General features: G+C 53.5%; 2 protein-coding genes across 2 annotated transcripts in view; one reads left to right on the top strand and one right to left on the bottom strand.

Annotated features, from left to right (window-relative positions):
* Nucleotides 1–10,268, bottom strand: part of VSIR (V-set immunoregulatory receptor) — a 10,967-nt gene extending 699 nt beyond the window's left edge. Inside the window, exons 1-5 of the mRNA XM_010162172.1 lie at nucleotides 10,205–10,268; nucleotides 4,273–4,728; nucleotides 3,535–3,582; nucleotides 2,035–2,142; nucleotides 430–457 (exon numbers count right to left, since the gene is read on the bottom strand). Of these exons, the coding sequence (XP_010160474.1) occupies nucleotides 430–457; nucleotides 2,035–2,142; nucleotides 3,535–3,582; nucleotides 4,273–4,728; nucleotides 10,205–10,268 (704 nt within the window). The remainder of the gene's footprint in view (nucleotides 1–429; nucleotides 458–2,034; nucleotides 2,143–3,534; nucleotides 3,583–4,272; nucleotides 4,729–10,204) is intronic.
* The window catches only part of CDH23 (cadherin related 23), a gene marked incomplete at both ends in the record, with an annotated part of 119,411 nt that overhangs the window by 91,371 nt on the left and 7,657 nt on the right, over nucleotides 1–20,383 (top strand). The window contains 10 exon segments of the mRNA XM_010162174.1: nucleotides 12,754–12,975; nucleotides 13,058–13,177; nucleotides 15,405–15,585; nucleotides 16,511–16,644; nucleotides 16,887–17,096; nucleotides 17,309–17,416; nucleotides 17,943–18,045; nucleotides 18,935–19,060; nucleotides 19,144–19,347; nucleotides 19,580–20,038. Coding sequence (XP_010160476.1) covers nucleotides 12,754–12,975; nucleotides 13,058–13,177; nucleotides 15,405–15,585; nucleotides 16,511–16,644; nucleotides 16,887–17,096; nucleotides 17,309–17,416; nucleotides 17,943–18,045; nucleotides 18,935–19,060; nucleotides 19,144–19,347; nucleotides 19,580–20,038 — 1,867 coding nt within the window.

The following is a 20,383-nucleotide window of genomic DNA, read 5'->3' as shown; positions in this document are numbered from 1 at the left end:
AGGAGCCTTTTTTATCCCTGGGATTTTGGCTGAGCACTGGGAACAACCAAGCAGGGCAGGGAGCAGGTTCAGGTAGTGGCATCTCAGCTGGGAGCAAGCAGGGAGCCCGCTAGAGGGGGGACAGCTTAACCAAAAGGCACCATGGTTTCCAGCTCTCCTGGGATACAGGGAGAAGCATGCCCTTGGCAGATGCAAAAAGAAAGGAGGCACTTCCCACTTGGAGGGAGGAAAGAGAAACAGTGGTTGTCCAGAAAGGGACAGGCCCCCGAGCGTGGCTGCCACCAGCATCCCCTTTGCTTTGTGAGGCTGAGGATACACACTGGAGGAGAGGAGAGGAGAGGAGAGGAGAGGACCCTTGCAGGGTCCAGGATGTGAGCAGAGAGGTTGCGAAGAGGCTGGGGGGAGCTGGAAGCATGAGGGTTTCCTCACCTCTCCATCCTGACCAGTTCATGGGCACCTGCCAAAGATAAAGCGGTTAACGTGAGTGCCAGCATCAAACCCAGACCCACTGCCAGCACTGTTTTCTGGTGTCTCATCCCTGTTCAATTCTTCTTTCTTTGCGTTCCTCCCTCCCTTTCTCCTTTCTTCAGTATCAGCTGCTTCTTAGCTCCCAAACCTTCTTCTCCTCCAACCTTGTTTACTCCCCAGTCCAACCTCCTCCCAGACGGAAACCTCAAGCTCCCAAGAAGGGGGAAGGAGGTTCTGCCACCACCATGGGGCCCGTGTCACCCTCCCACAGCTCTGCAAAACGCCACCCTGGCTTTTGGCTGTCCCTGGGTTTGTCTGGGCAGCACCCTGTTATTTATTTCCTCATCCCTTTTGCTGCAGATCCCTCAGCCTGTGTTACTTAGGTGTGATGCTGCATGGTGAGCATCCCAAGCCAAGACACTAGTTTTGGCCAAGACTGTGCCAATGGAAAGCACCCAGTGGGAGTAACCTGTAGCTAACCTGGATTGAGACATCCCAGAAGCAATTCCCCCTGTTTTTTTGCCTTCCCTCTTGGAGGAAGTAGCACTCGGGTGATGCTTTTCAGCACATGGAGGGGCAGCAGCACCCCAGCCATGGCAAAATGGGTGCATAAAGGCACACGACCAGTCTTTTTGGCCAGAGATGGATGTCGAAAGCTCAGTTCCCATTCTCATGGCTGGCATCGTGCCCGCTGCTGCTGAAAAAACGACTTCTCCAAAGGGTTTGCTCAGAGCCGTACAGCCACCCACCGAGCTCAGTGGGAGAAACCACAGAGCCCCCGGCTTGCCCAAGGCCTGATTAAATGGCTCTGCTGGTTAAGGCAGTGCCCCTCTCTGCCTAATTTCCAAAATCACTGGGAGCCGAGCGTGGGCAGGAACTGGCAGCTGACTGCACCTCAGCATTGCCACGTTTTCTAGGGCTGGGGTAGTGAGGGGAGACCTGGCTTGCTGCAGCCCTTTTGCTATAGACATGTAAGAGGTCATTTTAAAGAGGTGGGGGGAGAAAAAGCACAAATAATAGCTTTTCCAATCACTTAGAAGCCAAAGATTCTGTTTCAGCTGTGCGTTGGAGGGCGGGTGCCTTCGTTTTCCCCTTCTCCTCCACATAATTTATAAAAGCTCTTGAGAATTTTGAGTATCCTTGGGATGCTCAAACTACCATCAAGCAGGCTCCGAGGTTGGAGTAGTTGTAGAGGTGCCTGTTGCAGAGGGTGGAGTGGCCACAGTGTTGGTAGCAGGGGGTGGAGTGGCTGCAGTATCTGTTGGAGTAACTGAGCTGGCTCTCGCAGTGGATGGGGAGGAAAGGGCGCAGTGGGGAGGGGATCTGGCAGCATCTTTGCAGTCTCAGTGGCCCCAGCACACTCCTGGGGTGCCATGCAGGCATTGTGGGTCTCCCTAGTACCCTACAGTCCTGGCTGCAGCCTGCAGGCATGTCCAGCCCTTCCCTGGACAGCTTTGAAGGAGGCACCTGGCAGGGACCTATCTCTGGGTCACCTTACGCAGTGCCCATGGGACTGGGGGCAGCCAAATCAGGTGACCCCAGCAGGACACAACCCACAGTACATACGTCTGCTGCTGACGGCTTGTCTCTGTTTGTAAATCAGGAGCAAGATGAGGGGCAGGCAGAGGATGCCCACGACGCAGGCGCCTGTTGCCAGTGCAGCGGCTGTGATATCTGCAAGAGAAGGCAGAGCTGGAGCAGGTGGTGGGGAGGGTTTGCCTTGCAGGTCCTTTGTTTCCTCAAGCCATAGCAGAAGCACAGGGCAGCACCGGTGTTTCTCCATGCCTGATGCAACACGGCACCCTCAGACACGGGCAGTCCGTTCCTAGTGGCATTCATGCTGGGATTCATTGCCAGTTGCAGAGATAAGTTCTGCAGCATCAGTTTAGGACCTTGACCAAAGTCCTTCATTGCTGGAGGACACCTCAAGGTCTTTCTTTGGTCTTCTAGATATAAGGAGAGAGGCAAGGGCCCTGATAAGGCCCTTTGAAGTCAACAGAAAGGCTCTCAGTGATTTCAAAGAGTGCCAACCCCAACCCACAGCCAGCTCATCAAAATTGGGCTGCCTCAAACTACTTGGGCATCAAAGGGCTCATTATCCAAGGTCTCTGCTAATGAACATAACCCTGGAGAGCTCTACCAGATGCTCCCCAGAAAGGCTGGCAGCCTTCGGGCGCTTCTGTGGCCATCAAGGTCCATGTGGGATGGCTTTTGGCAGGGTCAAGGGCTGCCTAAATCAAAGGGTAGGTTTGACTCAAGCCCTCCTTTCCAGTGCATCCATCTGGGGAAGCAGCCTCTTGCTCTGGGTATGATTGCAGGAGGGATTTTTTTCCCCTTTTCTTTTTTGTTGGGCAGCACAGGGTGGCTCAGGGTTTGGTACTGAGGTGATGAGACAGAAAGCATTACTCCTGGGGAGGATGGTGTGGTTTCTCATGGCTGGGCTTGCCCCAACTGTGCTGTGAGCCAATTTTAACAAAATCTGCCCATTTAGCAGCCAGATAGGTAGAGTAGATAGGGTAGTAGAGTAGTATAGGGTAGATAGAGCAACCCACGGAGAAACCACCTGCGTAGCAAAGTGTGGGCACCTCCAGTGTCTAGACACAGCGCAAGGGGAGCCTCACATTGTCTGAGCACTCAAGCAAGATTTGGGTTTCCCCTGTTAGAGCATCTGTGCTCGGGGCAAGGTGACATGGGCTCGGGATGGTGGCAGGGTGTTGTAAGAGGTTCCTGTGACTCTTTACTTTTCTGTCCCTTCCCATCTGCCCATGGCAGCAGCCACTAAATCCCCAATCATGTTTTGGGAGGGCTCAGGTGCTTTATAATCACAGAGTGAATGATCTCCATGGGCTTCAGGGCAATCATGTCCAGGTGAAGGGACAGAGGAGGCTCTCCCCAGCCTGAGGACGTGCAGGTTGGATGCATCCCTTGGACATCACCCCTCCCAACACCCAATCCAGAGGTTGCATCTGGACACCGGTGTGTTACTAGCAAGTGGACATCCCTAGTAAAATACACAGGGCAGGATGGCAAGCAACACATTGGAGAGAAGGGTTTTTTCCCCTTTACCTTTGCTGGTGGTGGTATGAAACGTGCAGTTTTGAAGCCCACCTTTGCCTGTGGAGGAGAAGAAAAAAGTGTGTTAGATCTCAGGGGGTTCATTCAGGTACCGCAGAGCTCCCACCCCTGCTAGCTGTGCTTGCCTTTGCTCACTCCTATTGGGAAAAATCAGCCCAGAGCTCCCCAAAAGCAAGAATTTAATCCTGGGAAGCTTACACTGAGATTCCTGCCATGACACCCCTTTCCCCTCACAGCAGTAGGGCCCATCCCTGGCCATGCAGGCTCATTTTTTGGTCCAGAAGAAGTATCTGTCCTAATGCTGCAAATTAAGGGCAGGAGATGCCTTCCTCTCCAGTTTGCTGTCTCTGGGCCACTCTCCCCACTGGGCTGCTGTCCCAAGGTTATCTACAGCCCCTGCAGCCCTCGCTCCGGCTCGGATCGCCAGCCAGCTCCTTTTATGTTGAAGTCTGTTTTCCTCTCTTCCAGAAAAAGGTTGAGGAAGATCACTGAAACTATGTAGCACAGATTTCATTGCACTCCAGCCTCTTGATTTATTTTAGGGTGGGTTTTTTTTAATGTTCCAGTGCTCTCTGGCTCTAATTCAAACCTTCAACATCTGCTGCTCTTTGACTCTTGCAGCAAGGCGTGGGCTTTCAGCATCAGCATATCTGTCCTCCCCAGCCCTGATGCTGCACCCCAGCATGGAATGGACATGGTGCTGGCAGTGGCTCCCCTTTCTCCACTCACCTTGCTGGATCTGCAGCTCCACAAAGCCATGAGCAACCTGCAAGGTGTGGGGCTTGCCATGCTCCCACCTGGCCTCCACAGCATAGCAGCAGTAATTCCCACTGTCCTGCAATGTCAAGTTCATCACCATGATGTGAAAGGCACCATGGTGGTCAGGGACAAACTCCACACCATGATGGCCAGCTTGCCCACTGAGGAGTGATTTTTGGGTGCTGTTGCCCGGCGGCTCATGGTGCCTGCCCAGGTCATGGTGCAGCTCCTTCTCGGTGACATTGCGAATGTGCTTCTTCTCGGAGCAGCTCTGGTCACCATTGTTGCTGAAGTACCAGGTTTTGTAGAGCAGGTTGTGGTGGTCGGTGAGGGGACCGCTGATCCGGCAGGTCAGGGTGACATTTTGGCCCTCGGGGCAAATGCAGAGCGAGTACGGGGTGGTGATCAGGAAAGCTGACGGCCCTCCTGCCAAGGAGAAGACATAGTGGTTGGGTCAGACCCTACAGCCCTGGGCTTACCCCGAATTTTTTAGCAAAATTTAAGGTCAATGGCATCCTGGCCTGTGTCAGGAGTAGTGTGACCAGTAGGAGCAGGGAAGTTCTCTTACCCCTCTACTGGGCACTGGTGAGGCCACACCTCGAGTGCTGGGTTCAGTTTTGGGCCCCTCACTCCAAGAAGGACATGGAGGTGCTGGAGCATGTCCAGAGAAGGGCAACGGAGCTGGGGAAGGGTCTGGAGTACAAGTGTGCTGAGGAGCAGCTGAGGGAACTGGGGTTGTTTAGCCTGGAGAAAAGGAGGCTGAGGGGAGACCTTCTGGCTCTGTCCAACTCCCTGAAAGGAGGGTGGAGAGAGGTGGGGGTGGGTCTGGTCAACCAAGGAACAAGTGACAGGACAAGAGGAAATGGCCTCAAGTTGCATCAGAAGAAGTTTAGATTGGGTATGAAGAAGAATTTCTTTCCTGAAAGGGTTCTCTGGCATTGGAAGGGGTTGCCCAGGGCAGTGGTGGAGTCCCCATCCCTGGAGGGATTGAAGAGTCGTGTAGACATAGTGCTGAGGGACATGGGTTAGTCAGGGACTTGTCAGTGTGAGGTTCATGATTGTACTCAATGAGCTTAAAGGTCTTTTCCAATCAAGGCAATTCTGTGTGATTCTGTGAAAATGGGGATCCCTCCCCAAACAAGCACTGCAAACCCCACCACCACCAGTGTTGGCAGAGGAATGGCTGGGGGTTGCAGGGAGCAATCAGAGGGCATAAACAGCCTGCAGGCAAGGGTAAAAAGCCTTCATGCATCCCCTTGGGCAAGAAAAACTCAGGAGCTCCTTGTATCACAAGAGAAGGGAGATGGGCCTCATGGTGTGAGCCTGTCGCTTGCTCTGTAGCAACATCCCAGCAGGGCTAGAAGGAGAACTTCACCCTAGAAATAACCCCTGGAGGACAGGCATGCTTTAAATATAGCCCAACATCCACTGTTAATAGCAGCAGGGAGGCAGAAGCTTGCCCAGGGCTAGCAGAGCGGGGTGGTGTGGGGCAGAGAGATGGGGGTCTGCCCCAGACACCTGTTTATGGGGCAGCAGAACTCTGCAAAGCTGGGAGCGGGGTATGGCTTGCGAATGAGGAAATACAAGTGGTGCTGAGCCAGCTGCAAATAAAAAGGAGAAAAAAAATGTAAAGAAAAGAGCTAGAAGGAGCCTGTGCCCTCAGAGATCAGGCAGAGAGCAAGTCCCACCCTGCTTGTTTGTCAGCTGCTGGGGAGGAGAAGGGGGAACTGGCGACGCAGACTGTGAGGAGCTGCTTGAAAATGAAAACAATTTTCAGAAAGAAATTCCTGACTGCTGCTGGCTGTAGTGGGAGGCCTGGCAGAGACACAGGAGTGTGTCTGGGGGGAGAGAGGGAAGCAGAGGAGCGTACCACGGTGTTACTGGTCCCATCCCAGCATGCCAGTGGAGGGTACTGATGCTTAAGGGGAGCTGTGCATGAGGGGAGAGAAAAGAGCAAAGATGGGTGAGTTTTGATGCTCTAGCCCTACTGCCAGTTTCTGTTTGCAGAAGTGCAAGTGTCACCTTGGAAAGCTGAAGAGTAAGGAGACTCTAGGTTCATTTTCTTTAAATTATTGAGAAAAAGAGGTTCCTGGGGCTGGTTTGCAGCAGAGAAGATGGTATGAGGACAAGATGTTATTTTATTTTGGTAACATCCTGTTGTGCCATTAGCTCCACCACTGTTTCGCTTTGAGGTTTTTCACTTGCTATATCGAGCAGGCGTCAGTCCAAGGCGGGGTGTGTGCTGTGCCTGCCCACAAGCCATCCAGCCGGGCAAGAGCTTCCCATGGCCAGGCTGCGGGAGAGCCGGCATCCTCCTCAGGGCAGGGTCACCACATCACCGCCCCGGCGCTGGCCTCCACTTCAGAGAGTGAAACCAAAAATCTCCCTCGTGCCTGCCACCCCTCGTGGTGTCATGGCTGTTGGGAGGATGATGTAAGAACAATTGTAAGGCTCCTCTGTCTCAGCAGCCTGTCTCAGACGGTGCTTCGCAGGGAGAGGGGGCTTTGGGGAGGGGATCTGTCCCATCAGACCCCCCCAGTCTGCAGCACATGGTACCGAGGGGTCCCATGGAGCTGGGGATGGTGTGACCTTTGTGGAACCACTCTGGCTAATCGCTCCAGCTTCCTGCGGTGACTTCGCCTGCAACAGCACATCCCTGGGGCTGTTCTTGGGCAGAGGTTTACGTGGCCTGAGCTCAACACTGCTTGTTTTCCAGCCCCAGCCACTCCCCATCCTTGGATGCTGCTGGGGCCAGGATGCTTGGCCGGGCTGGCTGGGGTTTGACACACAGCGGAGCAGGTCTCCCACCTCCTTACCAGCTCCCCAAGCACAAAAGGCACCTCAGATGTGTTTCTCCATACCTGCTGCAACGGGAAGTGCCCCATTCATATGGGGGGGTCCCCTGGGAGCCAGGGGAAGGGAAGCCAGGGCTCTATTGCAGGAAGCCAAACTTCCAACACCTTGCAAATATGTCTGCAGAAGTCTTTGTTTCCCCACCCCCCCAAATAAAAGGGGGCTGTCCCACTCATCCCCACACAGTTTACAAAGCTCTGCCTTACTAAACTGTCCAGCCTCCGCCTCCGGGACTTGATGGGAACCGTCTGGATGGGAAGTCAACACAGCCCACGCTTTCGGCAGCGGCACCCGGCTGTGGGGAGGGGCAGAGGCTACCACATGTGTGAAGCCTTTGGCATTCATTTCCAACTTCCCCTCTTTCTCCCGAGCAGGAGAAGGCTTCCAAAAGCCCATGAGCAGAGGAGAAAACAGCTGGGGAGGAGAGGTGGCAAGGCATGGCGTGCCCCATAGCAGTGCCAGGGAGGTGGTTGTTCCCTCCTCAAGATGTAACAAGGCTTTAAAGCCATGCTAGATGCCAGATGGTGCCCAGAGGAAACGTCTGATGTCGGCATCTTTACACTAAATCTCATGGATCTTAATCTTCCCTGGGTGCTGTGAGCTTCTTCCATGCCCAGACCCCAGGACTGGCTCCATCCCATCCCAGTCAGACTGTTCCCTTTGAAGTCAATGTCGTTGGGAAATGCCAAAGTAAAGCCAGATGCCCAGCTCTGCGCAGCTCCAGCCAAGAGAGCCAGGGGAGCGCTGGATCCATCGAGGTCCAAGCCGAGAGCTGTCATCTTGTCACCATCTGGTAAAGACCAAACAGGTCTCAAGCAGGTGCCAAAAGTGCTCCTCTTCCTTTTTGGCACCTCAGTAGCTTCACTCCTCCCTGCCAACCCGACAGTGTGGGCACAGAGCCCTGTGCAGCGCTGGTGCATCCTTGGTGCCGGCACCAGTGCCTAGCTTGAAACCTGGGAGCTTTCCTTTCAGAGAAAACAAAATGTGAAGAAGAAAAGTGCTAAAGCCAAGGAGCCTGTGACACTTTGCCAACAGCTTCAATAAAATGGGATTTCACACTAAATTCTGGGTCAGTGAGCAAAAGCCTCTTCTGATTGCTTCTCCTAACTTTGGTCCCCCATGATGGCAAGCAGGTGTTTGAGTTACGCTCCTGTGACTTACAGAAGTGATTTCCACTTCATGTCACCTCTTTTCACTCTCGGGAGATCTGGGTGGGAGGGCTGCAGCCTTTGGAGGGGCTCATCTGCTGCAGAGGAGGGGCTGCCGGAGAGAGCAGCTGCTCAGTGCCAGAGTGAGGAACTCGATTTTATTTCCTCTTCTGGGAGCTTTTGTAACAGCCTCACGTGAAATTGCCGCAAGCCCCATCATCATTGTGCTGTTATTATGCTTCAGAGTTATCAGCCGGGTGAGATGTGCAGGGACAACCTGCACGACATACCTCAGCACAAGTGCTTACAGCAGGAAAGAAAAGGGAAAGAAAAAACTTACTGAAGATGCCAAATGCCAGAGTTAATGGCCTTCATTTCCTGCACCCCAAGGGGTCAAATAGCTTTTCGGCAGTGGGGCCAGTCTCTGAGTACCCACCACAGGGAGAGCAGCCTGGAGGTGCTGCACCCACTGCAGCGTCCTGCCTTGCTTCTCTTCCAGCATGACTCTGGCTTGAGGACAGGGTCACAACACCGGGTTTGCACTTGGGATGTGATTTTGGAAAGCCCAGCTCAGCTACCATCCCTGGGGTGGAGAGGAGCTGCTTCCCCATCCACCTGGCTGCCAGCGTCCCCAAACCACGAAGGAGCCAAACGTCTCCAAGGGCTTGACTTCTCCATCAAGCCCAGCTAAAATTAGCCAGGGGTTCAGAAAGTTTTGGCAGGCACACGGTTGCACAAAGTGCAGTTCCTCTAGCACCAGGCTCATGTTGAATATCGATGTCCAAGCTTGTTGTATTGCAGAAGGCCTGATGTTCAGTCACAACACCCCAAATGTGTAAATGAAATAATCCAAAGCCCCATGGAGATGCTGGGAATAGCTCCCTGATGCTGAGAGGATGGGATGAGATGCAAAGTATGCTTCAATCCAAACCAGCCTTGCTGTCCCAGAGGAGAGAGGAGAAGGGTCCCCCGTTGCAGTGGGGCATCATTTTGTCATGGGGATGTGCTGGCAGAAATCCTGTCACCTTGCCACCCTGGGATAGGAGAAGCCAAGTCCAATAGGATGCTCATCCTCTGCCTGCACAGGGCAGGGACAGACCGCAGTCCGGCCCAGCTTCATTCTCTGACTCTTCATCTAGAGATGAACTGTGGTTTTAATTGCCACCGCCCCTGTTTCACTGCCTGACCCCAGAGCCCCAGTATGGAAATGCTGCCTACCAGGGCTTGTACGCAGTCAGGGGTGAAGCAGCCCCCTCACAGAGCATTCCCCCTTGCACAGCATCCCCCTGCCATGCAGGTGAGTGGCTGGCAAGCTTCCAGTGCTGGGAAGCACTCTCTCAGGGGAAGGGACACTTGGTGGCAGCTCACGGTGGTCCTGGCCCAGCTGGCTGCCTGCTTGGAGAAGCTGCCTGGCACATCCCAGCAATTACAGTGGAGCAGAGCATCCTCAGAGAGGGCATCCCAGCCCTGCTTGAGTAAACCCCCTCTCTCCACTCCCCTGGGGCTGATGGAAGACTCCTCCAGAGTGGAGGGGCAAAGTACCATGTGGGAATGGGGCAGCTTTTCCAGCTCCGGGTCCCCAGCATGGGGCTGTCAGGGACAGGGAGTGGCTGCTTTCCTTCCACGCATGTTAGATCAAAGCAAAGGAAGAAGGCAAAAACACAATCCCAGCGTTTTAAAACAGCAGCTCCCCTCTGGCCCCTTTCCCCCATCACAACCAGCATTGTGTGAAATGCTGGCTAGATCTCCCCCACTCCAAAATCAAGGGGTGAGAAAGTAAATAAGCCCCCAAATGCCCCAAATTCCTTATGCTGAGGCACAGCCCCGGCCGGGTGAACGCGCTGCCCCAACGAGGAGTGTTTCTCTGGGTAGAGAGGAGAAGAAAGCAAGCCGGAGCTTACCGTGGGAAGCGAGCAGGGTGAGTGTGACCAGCAGCAACCCAGGCCGGTGGGACGTCACCTCCATTGCGACTGGGGCGACCAGGGCGAACTAGCGTCTGCAGAGCCGCCCGCACGCTCTGAGCAGCCCCGCAGCCGCAGCTGGACTTGCACACACAGGAAATTTCATTGAGATATTGTACGAAGTGATGGAGAGAACTGCGAGCACCCCCAGGAGGTGAGATGTGGCAGGGAGCTGTGGGCATCCAGGGGGAGCAGCAGCCCCCAATCAGGCACCCCACGGGTGGGTGATCATAGGATCATCATAGAATCCTTTGGTTAGAATCGAGTCCAACTGTACTTATCTGTCCTGGCTTTGCTAAGATAGAGCTAATTTTCTTCTTAGTAGCTAGAAAGCCCTGTGTTTTGGTTTCAGTGTGGGATTTGTTACGAGAAGAATGTTGATGAAGTACCAATGTTATTAGTTGCTGCTGGAGCTCCAGGTCACCATGTTTGACTGGTTCACAGGTGCATTGGGACTGGGAGGCAGAAGCATAGTGAATAGCAAAACCCAAAATTTGCATATCCATATCATATCGTATCATGTCATGTCAGTACATTAACCAGGGCTGACCAGAAGACGGGAGTATTTTCTTGGGGATCACTCAGGCTCTCGCTCTTCCAGGGTTTCACTTTGAGGACTGTCTCTGCTCTGGGATCACTGGCTGGCATTGGTCGGTGGGTGGTGAGCAATTGCACTGTGCATCACTCATTTGTATATTCTGCTATTACTGTTATCGTTGTCATTTTATTTTAATTAGTAAATAGTTTTTATGTCAACACGTGAACCTTCTTGCCCTTTTCCTTCCAATTCTCTCCCCTACTCCCTGGAGCCGGGGGGGAGAGTGAGAGAGCAGGCTGTGTTTGGCTGCAAGCCAGAAGGGTGAAACCACCACACTATCCCCTACTAGACCATATTTCTGAGCACCTCTCATCACTGATGCTTCAGTCCTCACCCATTTGGGCAGCAGCCAGTGCATCTACTGGGTTTTTTCCTTATAGCACTGCAAGGTGTAGCTTAGAGCAAGATGGTCCCACTGCGTGCAGTTTTGGGGTGCACAGGAGGCAGCAGAGGAGGATTCTCACCATGCCAGATGAATGTGGGTGCTGGTCCCTATCCCTTTCCCAGTGGGATTTGATCCCCTGGAGCCAATCTCCAGCTTGCTTGATTAAGTGCGTTTTGCTTGTAATTATTGTTTTTCTTCTGTTTGCGAGGACTAAGCGGGCAGAAACCCTCCTGGGATGAACAAGAGCTGAAAGCTGTGCCAGGTCAGGGAAGGGAACAGAGCTTTCCCCCTCAAAAAAAGGGAGCAAAGCATCCTTTTGCACAGGAGGGCCTTACTCTACCCTCAAATAGCAAAGCAGCACCATGGGCCGACTCACTTAACTCCTCCTGCAGCTTCACTTCGAATTCAAAAGACACCAATGAAATCTCCAGCCACTTCATTTCAAACAGCACAGGCAGGTGCCTGTTGCCTGGAAAAGGGAGCCTGGCGACATGTGGAAGTTTGCAAATGGCAGGAAGCTTTGCTGCTAACCTGCTCTGAATTTGGAGCGTGTGGAATAGAATAGAATAGAATAGAATAGAATAGAATAGAATAGAATAGAATAGAATAGAATAATAGATAAAAGTAGCTAATTACCATGTGGCTTTATGGTTTTTACAGCAAACACATCTGTGATGCTCTTGTCAAAAATGCTCTTGTCCGGCAGGAAGAAAGTTGTCACTGGGGGAATGTGTAGGCACAAATCCAGAGACACCAAGAAAATGGCTTATCTGTCCCAAGATCCTATCTCTGAGCTGAGCCCTTAGGCAGGGTGGCACACTCTTGTCCCCTCCCCGTCCCCAGGTGTGCCCCCATGGTGAGACAACCAGAAGACACACTTCAGTAAGGACATCCAAGTGCCTGTGCAGGGTCGGATACAGCTGGAAGAGGGTCAAGAGAGGCTGAGACTGGCCAGTGGTGAAATTGGGGTTAGCGGGTAGATGATGGAACCTAAGGGAGGATGTCTGCAATGCTCATTTTTGTTCTCCTGAGCCATGGCAGGATCATCTCCAGGTACTTTCCATCCTACCACATTGCCACCCTTGGTAATAACAACCAAGGTGTCCCCAGTGTCAGGGTGAGGACTCACACAGACCTCCAAAGGCAGCGAGACATTATGGGTTTCAGCCTCTGGCTTTCCATCTGCTGTGGGCTGCTCCCTGGTGTTACCAGCAATAGTAAAAACCAGGTGAAAAGGAGAGGGATCCCACAGAGATGTGTTTTTCTTGGGAACAAGAGTGTGATTTAATCTCTATACATTTATTGCTGTACCCAACCATTACCTGAAGATGTGCCTGCAGCCACGGCTCATTTAATTTTGAGTCCTGCAACCCGTTTGTGTCTCTTGGCAGGGTTGAGCCTAAGTTGGTTCTTGACCTTGAGAGGTCCAGCCTTCCCCTGCCAGCTCCAGGGGTTGCAGAGCCAGTCACTCCACAGTGCTTAACAAGATGTCTCCATGTCCCACAGGCCACCACCACAGTGTATGTCACCGTCTTGGATGAGAATGACAACGCTCCTGCTTTCCGGCAGCAGCTGTACGAGGTGACCCTTGACGAAGGTCCCTCCACGCTCAACGCCACCCTCGTCACCGTGCAGGCCCTTGACCAGGATGAGGGACCCAATGGCACGGTTGCCTACACCATCACCGAAGGCAACATCTTGGGTACCTTCCACATTGACAGCGCCACGGTCAGTAAGGATGCCAGCCCCATCCCAGATGTGCCCCCATCTCACTCCCCTCACTCCTAGCCACTCTCCCCTCGCCTTGCAGGGGGAGATCCGCACGCTGAAGGAGTTGGACTATGAGATCAGCCATGGGCGCTACACCTTGATCGTCAGTGCCACTGACCAGTGCCCCATCATCTCGCGCCGGCTGACATCGACCACCACAGTAAGGAGCTGCTGACAGGGTTGCAACACCACAACCTCTTTGGGGTCAAAGAGTTCCCCCTCGTGCAAACGGTTTCACATCTCCTTCCAAGTAGTCACCAGCTACTTTTCCCAGCAGTGGACAGTTTTCTCAGTTGCTGTCACCCCACTCCCTCATGGGGGTTGCAAAACAGGGACATGGGCAAGGGACGCTCATGGGTTAATTATCCCAATTATTTGGTCCTGCAAAAACACAAACAGAAGAAATTCCCAGAGTTCTTTTAAGTTTTATTATAATGTCTTTAGAAGTCCCCTTGGTTCTTCTTGCCTGAAGGGACAATAGATAGTAAAGCATTGCTACAGCATTAATTTCTGCTTCATCTTTATCTTCCCAGATTATTTATCTGCTTTTTAAATTCCTTTTTAATTCTTTTTATGAAGGTTATTTAAAGCCTCTAGTCATTTTTGCTGCTTCTCTCTATAGCTCTTCCATTTCTCCTGGACCACAGTGACCTGAACTTAGTGCACTGCTCAAAGGGTGGGGAGGGCAGACTAGCAGCTAGCTCCAAAACAAATATTTTGCAGGAATTGAATACACTGATTATTTTTGTGACTGAAAACAAAATTTGACGGCTTGTATGGCAGACATCATCCATGCCCAGAATGATTCCATGCAGGTGGAAGGGATTGGTTAGATCTTCTGCCTTGGCTCCCTATCATGGACCATTATGCTTCACCCAGATACCAAGCCAAGTGTTTTGTAGGCCCCCAAAAGAATTTACCCATTCTTGCGTGCAAAGTAAAAAAGAAAAACTGAAGGAGAGATACCAGTGTGGGAGATTTCCATGGATAAAATCTGTCCCTGCAAGCCTGGCAGCACCATGCTCCACACCTGGGCAGACAGGAAGCCTTCAGATGTGTGCAGCTGATACTGCTGGAGATGCCTTCCTGGCCCAGGAAAACTGCAGTGGAAACCTTGAGACTTGGGGTTTAACTGCTGGCAGGTAAGGCTGCAGCTGCCAGCGTGCTGCAGGCAAATACAGAGCTTTTCCTACTCTTTGCCCAAGCAGAGATGTGAACTTGGAAACCACTTCAGCAACAAGTACTGAAGCTAGGAGATATAGGAAACATCCTCCTTACACGGCCCAAGGAGTTTATGCCAGCACCATATGAAAACATAACTTTCAGGAGTAGGTTTAGTGATTATCTAAGATCCCAAGTGATGGGAAATCCATCACCCTGATAAGGCGTGCCAGTGTTTGTTTTCTCCACTGCTAGGAAATGGAGCAGAAACTCAGATATGCTCTTCTGTAAAGATTAGATTTAGCCAGTAACAAATGCCCATCTGATGCGTTTTACTGTGCTTTAACCGTAGGAGGTCGGAAAGCTCCTCATTGTCCATATTTCTTGGAAACATCCATACCACCAAAGCTCAATCTTTTATTAGCTACCGGAGACTCTCCTCCTCAGGCAGGATTTCTCCGATGTGCACGTTCCCCAAAGCGTAGCAGAGGGATAACCCTCTTTCCAATATAGTATAGTATAGAACTGTATAAATATCTTCTATGTAGTGTGACTCAATTAAACGGCAAGACTTGAGTTCTTTGGATCCTCAGCTTCGCCAGCAGCCCGATGGTCTACTCCGTCCTAAAACCATTGATGCTTTCCCCTTTTGAGATCTGTAGGATTGCTTTCTAGCGAGCTAAGTGTGTCATAGGAAGGGATGTTAAGAGGGGAAAGACGCCAGCGGTGTTGGTGGTGTTGTGTTGGAATAAGGATGCAAGCTGCAGATTTTTTAAAGGTTACGCAGCATTAGGAATTAAGCCCTTGGTGAGCAAGCGTGCAGCTGGCTGCGGAGATTGGGCCTCTTCAGAATCATGGTTTTGATGGTCAAATCCATGTCTGTGGATTTGTCTATCCAGCTTGGGTTTCAGGCTGTGAATGTGGAGAGCATTTGGCTTTTGCGTTGACTTTTCCATCATGGAGGAGGCCCAGAGGTTGAAAAGGATCCCACCTGGATGTGGCTGGAGTTTCATAGTATCGATGTTAAGATGAACATAATCAAGAATAACTGAGTTTGAGTCTCTGAACTATGACCTGGATGTTTGGTGAACCCAGCAAATGCAGAAATACAGGGGTTATTTTGAGATGTTGCCCATCCATAGCTTCCAATGCTCATGGCCAGCAAGCTGGTCTGCCCTTCCATCCCCCTCCTCTCACTGCTCTCAACCCTCTCACCCTGACCACAGGTGCTGGTGAACCTCAATGACATCAATGACAACTGTCCCACCTTCCCTCGGCCCTATGAGGGTCCCTTCGATGTCACGGAAGGGCAACCTGGCCCACGTGTCTGGACCTTCCTGGCCCACGACGGTGACTCGGGACCCAGCGGGCAAGTGGAATACAGCATCATCGCTGGGGACCCTCTCGGTGAGCAGGGAGGTCGGGGCATCACCTCTCCTTCTGGCTGCCCCACGGAGGAACCCGGCTTACAGGAGCTGGCACGGGAGCACCAGCGGAAGCGTTTCAGAAAAGCCGTCCTCCCATCGAGCGCTTCTGCGAATTCAGCCTTTCGACACCAGGAAATCCTGTTTTGAGCAACAGGAAACTTAACCTGTTCCTGGCTGGCCAAGGGGGGTGGCTGGGCCTTGTGCAAGGGAGGGGAGAAATCTGGTAAACCATACAGATAAGAAAACATTTTAAAAGAAAAAAACCCCAAACCACAGAAATTGAAACTGAGAGCTACAAGTGCACAGCCCCATCCGCTTGGGGTCTGCAGGGTGTTTGGGGACCAAGTTGCTCTGCAGCCCATGGTGAAGCTGTAGCTCTAGCCCCACCAGCACCCCAGAGCTGTGGGCAGAGGAGCCGAGAGCGTCCCCAGCCATGGGGATGTAAGGATGTTCCTCTGTGAGCGGGTGGTGACTTTAGCACAGGGTATCTGGAAAGCCGAGCCCAGTCCCCTCTCCAAGTTGACCCCACTGCAAAGCTTTTCCAGAACAACCAGGATGGAGTCTCTTGGCTCAGGGGGCTCCGTGCTGTGTAGCCCAGCCTGCTCTGGCCGTCATGGGGCATGGGCCGGTGCCTGGAGGGCTGTTGGCCCCTTCAGAAAGACCCAACCAAGGAATGTGAGCACCTTTTATTTGGCCATTCAACCCACATCCCCTGCTCCTGCTGGTACCTGGGGTTGCATTGGTCCCCAGGATAAACCCAGTTGCTCACAGTCATCCCATATCTGTAATAATGGGCTGTTGGGACTGTTGTCCCCGAGCCCACCATGGTACCTGTCCCCTGTCTCTGAAACAAGCCATTCCCTTGGGGAGCACGGCACAAGCCAGGGCCCTGCTGTCTTTGGCAGGGGAGTTTGTGATCTCCCCGGTGGAAGGGGAGCTGCGGGTGCGGAAGGATGCTGAGCTGGACCGGGAGAACATCCCCTTCTACAACTTGACCATCGCCGCCCGGGACCGGGGCATGCCTCCCCTCAGCTCCACAGTGAGTTCCCTGGGGCAGCGTATGGGGCTGCAGGGTGCCATCTACCATCCCCAGCTCCTTCCTCAGGGTCTCCTCTGTCTTCACTCTCTTCCCCTTCTCCTCCTTACCCTTGTCCCTGAAGCTTTCCTCCCCCAGACCACAGTGGTCTGAGTGGGGAAGCCCACCTCTTGCCCATGGGGGTGAAAAAAGATGGGAGGGATAGAAATAGGTGCCATGTGCCCACCCGTTTCTCTTCCTGGCAGATCCTGGTGGGTATCCGTGTGCTGGACATCAATGACAATGACCCTGTGCTCCTCAACCTCCCAATGAACCTCACCCTCAGCGAGAACGCCCCCGTCTCCAGCTTCGTCACCCGCATCCTCGCCCGAGATGCGGACAAGGGGCCAAACGCCCTCCTGACCTTCGACATAACATCAGGCAACACAGAGAACACCTTCTACATCAACAGCACCGTACGGCCCCGGGGATCATGGCCACCCCGTGCCAGGGGGGTGGGATGCCGGGACATGGAGGGTGGGCACCCTTGGCCCTGCTCTGTCTTCCCTGGACACCCATGGGTGCCACCTTGCATGCTGCCTTCCCTCACCCTGCCCTGGCAGGAGATGCCCCAGGAGAAGTGTGTCTCATATCCCTTGTACCTATTTTCTCCCTGTTTTCTTGGTAGAGTGGCATCATCTACGTAAACCGCCCACTGGACAGGGAGCGGGTGGCAGAGTACAGGCTGACCATCACGGTGAAGGACAACCCTGAGAACATACGCAATGCCAGGCGGGTAATTATGGACACTGCCAGCAGTGCAGGCAGCGGGGTGGGTGGGAGAAGGGACTCCTGCCTTGGCCAAAAGCAGGTTAGGTATTTACGCACAGCATTTCAAATAGTAAGTAGCCTTGTCCCTCAAAAACATCTGAGGGTCACAAGGAGGGGCCTACAACCTGCTCCCCGTCAAAGAACAGCACCAGTAGGATTTAGGGCAAATCCAACATCTCATGTTGACTCCATGCAACAGCAGTAGCAGTCACGGAAGGTGGGACAAAGTTGGGCTGGAGAGCTGGACAACAATGACATCAGAGCATCCTTTGGCCCTGCCAAGATGTCCCATGCGTCACTCTTTGGGTGCAGGCTGGGAAGGGGCGCCCAGCCCCAGGGTCAGGGTGCCTGCGAACCTTCCAGGGTGGTCCAAAGGGCACAGCATCATGGTTGCACAGGACTTCAGCTTTGACTAGCAGTGGGAGAGGCAGGAGGTAAGCTCAAGGAAAGGACATTGCAGTCATCGCCTTCTTGTCCCCCTTTTCCTCTAGGATTTTGACCTGCTGGTCATTTCCATAGCAGATGAGAATGACAACCGCCCTCTCTTCACCCAGAGCTCCTACCAGGCTGAGGTGATAGAGAACTCGCCTCCGGGTAGGTCTCTTTCCATTCCCTTATGTGGCTCCTGGAGACTGCCTTTGGGCACAGGCAAGGGGAGGTGTCTCCTGGCCATTGTGGAGGAGACATGATGCTGAGCAGGGAAAGGCTGCAGGTCAGTGGGAATGGGATGCTGAGTATGAGGGGCTCCTGCTAACCACCTGGGGAGGTCAGCCTCAAGGAGACCATGGCTTTGGTCCATGCTGCTAGTGGAAAAATTTCCTGGCATAGGTCAGGCACAACCCTGCAAGAAACTGGTCCTGTTTGGGAATTGCTCTGCTGCAGACAGCAAGATGTTCCCATGGTCTGAGCCAAGCCCTGGGGACAACCTTGAGGGCACCGTCCTGCCCAATTTCCCTGCAGAGGCTGGAGTGACATCTCTCCATCACCAGCACCTGGAGCCACCCGGCTCCAGGGGTTAGAGATAGAACAGTCCAGCCTGTCAACGTAGATGTTTATTAGCCAAAGAGCTAGATATAGTCCTCTCTCTTTTTTTTTTTTTTTTTGCCTTCTTGCCATTTAAGTTGCTCCCTGCTCCAAGACCTCAGGTACCTCCCTGTCCCACCATTGAGGGACATCCCAGGCGAAGGGTTTCGGTGCCTCTAGGTGATGCTCTCTGTGACAGGGTGCTGGTGGCACCCGTCTGACGGCTCTGTCTGTCTGTTTGCTTTTAGCCGGACGTCCCATCACTTCGCCTGGGACTCGCGAGTCGGTCTGCAAGGCTGCAGCAGCTGCCCCACCCCGCTGCCTCGTGCCCTGCGGGGCCCTGCTCTGTCACCTCCTCCATCCATTCATTGCTGTCCCTCATGTGTCAGGGAGGTGGGAGGGGGATGAGGGGGCTCCATGAGGGGCCATAACCCTCCCTAAACCTTGTCATCCCACCCAGGGACTCCGGTCATGGTGCTCAACGGACCCATCCTAGCCCTGGATGGTGACCAGGGCAGCAATGCTGTGGTGACCTACCAGCTCCTGGAGGCATCCCTGGACCTCTTTGTTATTGACAACAGGACAGGTGGGGTGGTTCAGTAGGTCCCTATCCCAGAGCCACCCACAGGCAGCCATGGAGTCTGTCACCAGGCTTTTCTCCTTCTCCAGGTGTCGTTTCAGTGAAGCCCGGCAGTGTGGTAGACCGAGAGGCTTTACCAGACCCTCACCTGGAGTTCACACTGGTGGCTTATGACATGGGAGGGTTGAACAGCACTGCCAGCCTGGCAGTCACCATCCTGGATGACAATGACAACTGTCCCATCTTCCAGCCAGCATCCATCACGGTGTGGCTGCGGGAAAACAGCCCCCCAGGTCAGGAGAGGGCTGGGACTGAATGTAAGGGTGGGCAATGGGGAGACCTAGGTGTCCTCCTGGAACTATGAAGATCCAGCTCTCAGTGTCAGGGCTGGCCAGGATGGGGTCGAAGGGAAAATTTAGGAACTGGGGCTGCCCATGTTGCTTGACAGTCTTTGCCTTGGGACCAGGGGCTTGTTGCTGCTGCCCTCCAACTCTCACTTGATAGGGCTGTGTTTCCCCTTTCCAGGCTTCTCTGTCCTCCAGGTGACAGCCACAGATGCTGACAGTGGCCTCAACCAGCAGCTGGATTACCGGATCGAGGGCGGTGGCCAGGACAGGTTCCTGATTGACACCGCCACAGGGGTGATCCGTGTGGCCAACATCAGCATCGACCGGGAGGAGCGGGATGCCTACCGGCTTACAGTGGTGGCTGTGGACCAGGGCACGCCGGCGCTCTCGGGCACTGCCACCGTCAGTCTCTTCATCGATGATGTCAACGACTGCCGGCCCGAGTTCATCAACCCCATCCAGACAGTCAGCATCCCCGAGTCAGCTGTCCCCGGTACCGTGGTGGCTGAGGTGACCGCCATCGACCGGGACCTCCACCCCCGCCTGGAGTACTACCTGCTGGAGATTGTGGCCCGTGACGACACAGATGCACTGGTGCCTGACCAGCAAGGAGTGTTTGTGGTGGATTTTAGGACAGGTAGGAGAGCGGGAAGGGTGGCACGGACCCCTCTCCTCGCTTCTGCTTCTTCTTCTTCTTCTCTGCCTGGAGGTAGGTGTCTGAGGTAGGGGAGATGATGCTCCTCTCCTGCCTCCCAACTCTCCTCCTCCAGCTGCCGTGTCTCACCCTGCCCTGTCCTCTCTTCCCTGTCCAACTGACTTAACTAACCCTTTTCTTTCCTTTCCGGCTCTCAGCCTGCCAGGTTTGTCTGTGTCTGTGCTCATTTCTCTCTCGGTGCCATCCATCACTTCCCTCCATCTCTCCCATCTCCATCGCAGGTGGCCCTGCTGCGGGCTGGGGGCTGCTCAGCCTTGGCAGACCAGA

This window comes from Antrostomus carolinensis, unplaced genomic scaffold, assembly GCF_000700745.2.
Source record: "Antrostomus carolinensis isolate BGI_N321 unplaced genomic scaffold, ASM70074v2 scaffold9082, whole genome shotgun sequence".
Classification (NCBI taxonomy): Eukaryota; Metazoa; Chordata; class Aves; order Caprimulgiformes; family Caprimulgidae; genus Antrostomus; species Antrostomus carolinensis.
Note: the sequence above shows the minus strand (reverse complement) of the source record. Positions and strands in the feature narration are given on the sequence as shown.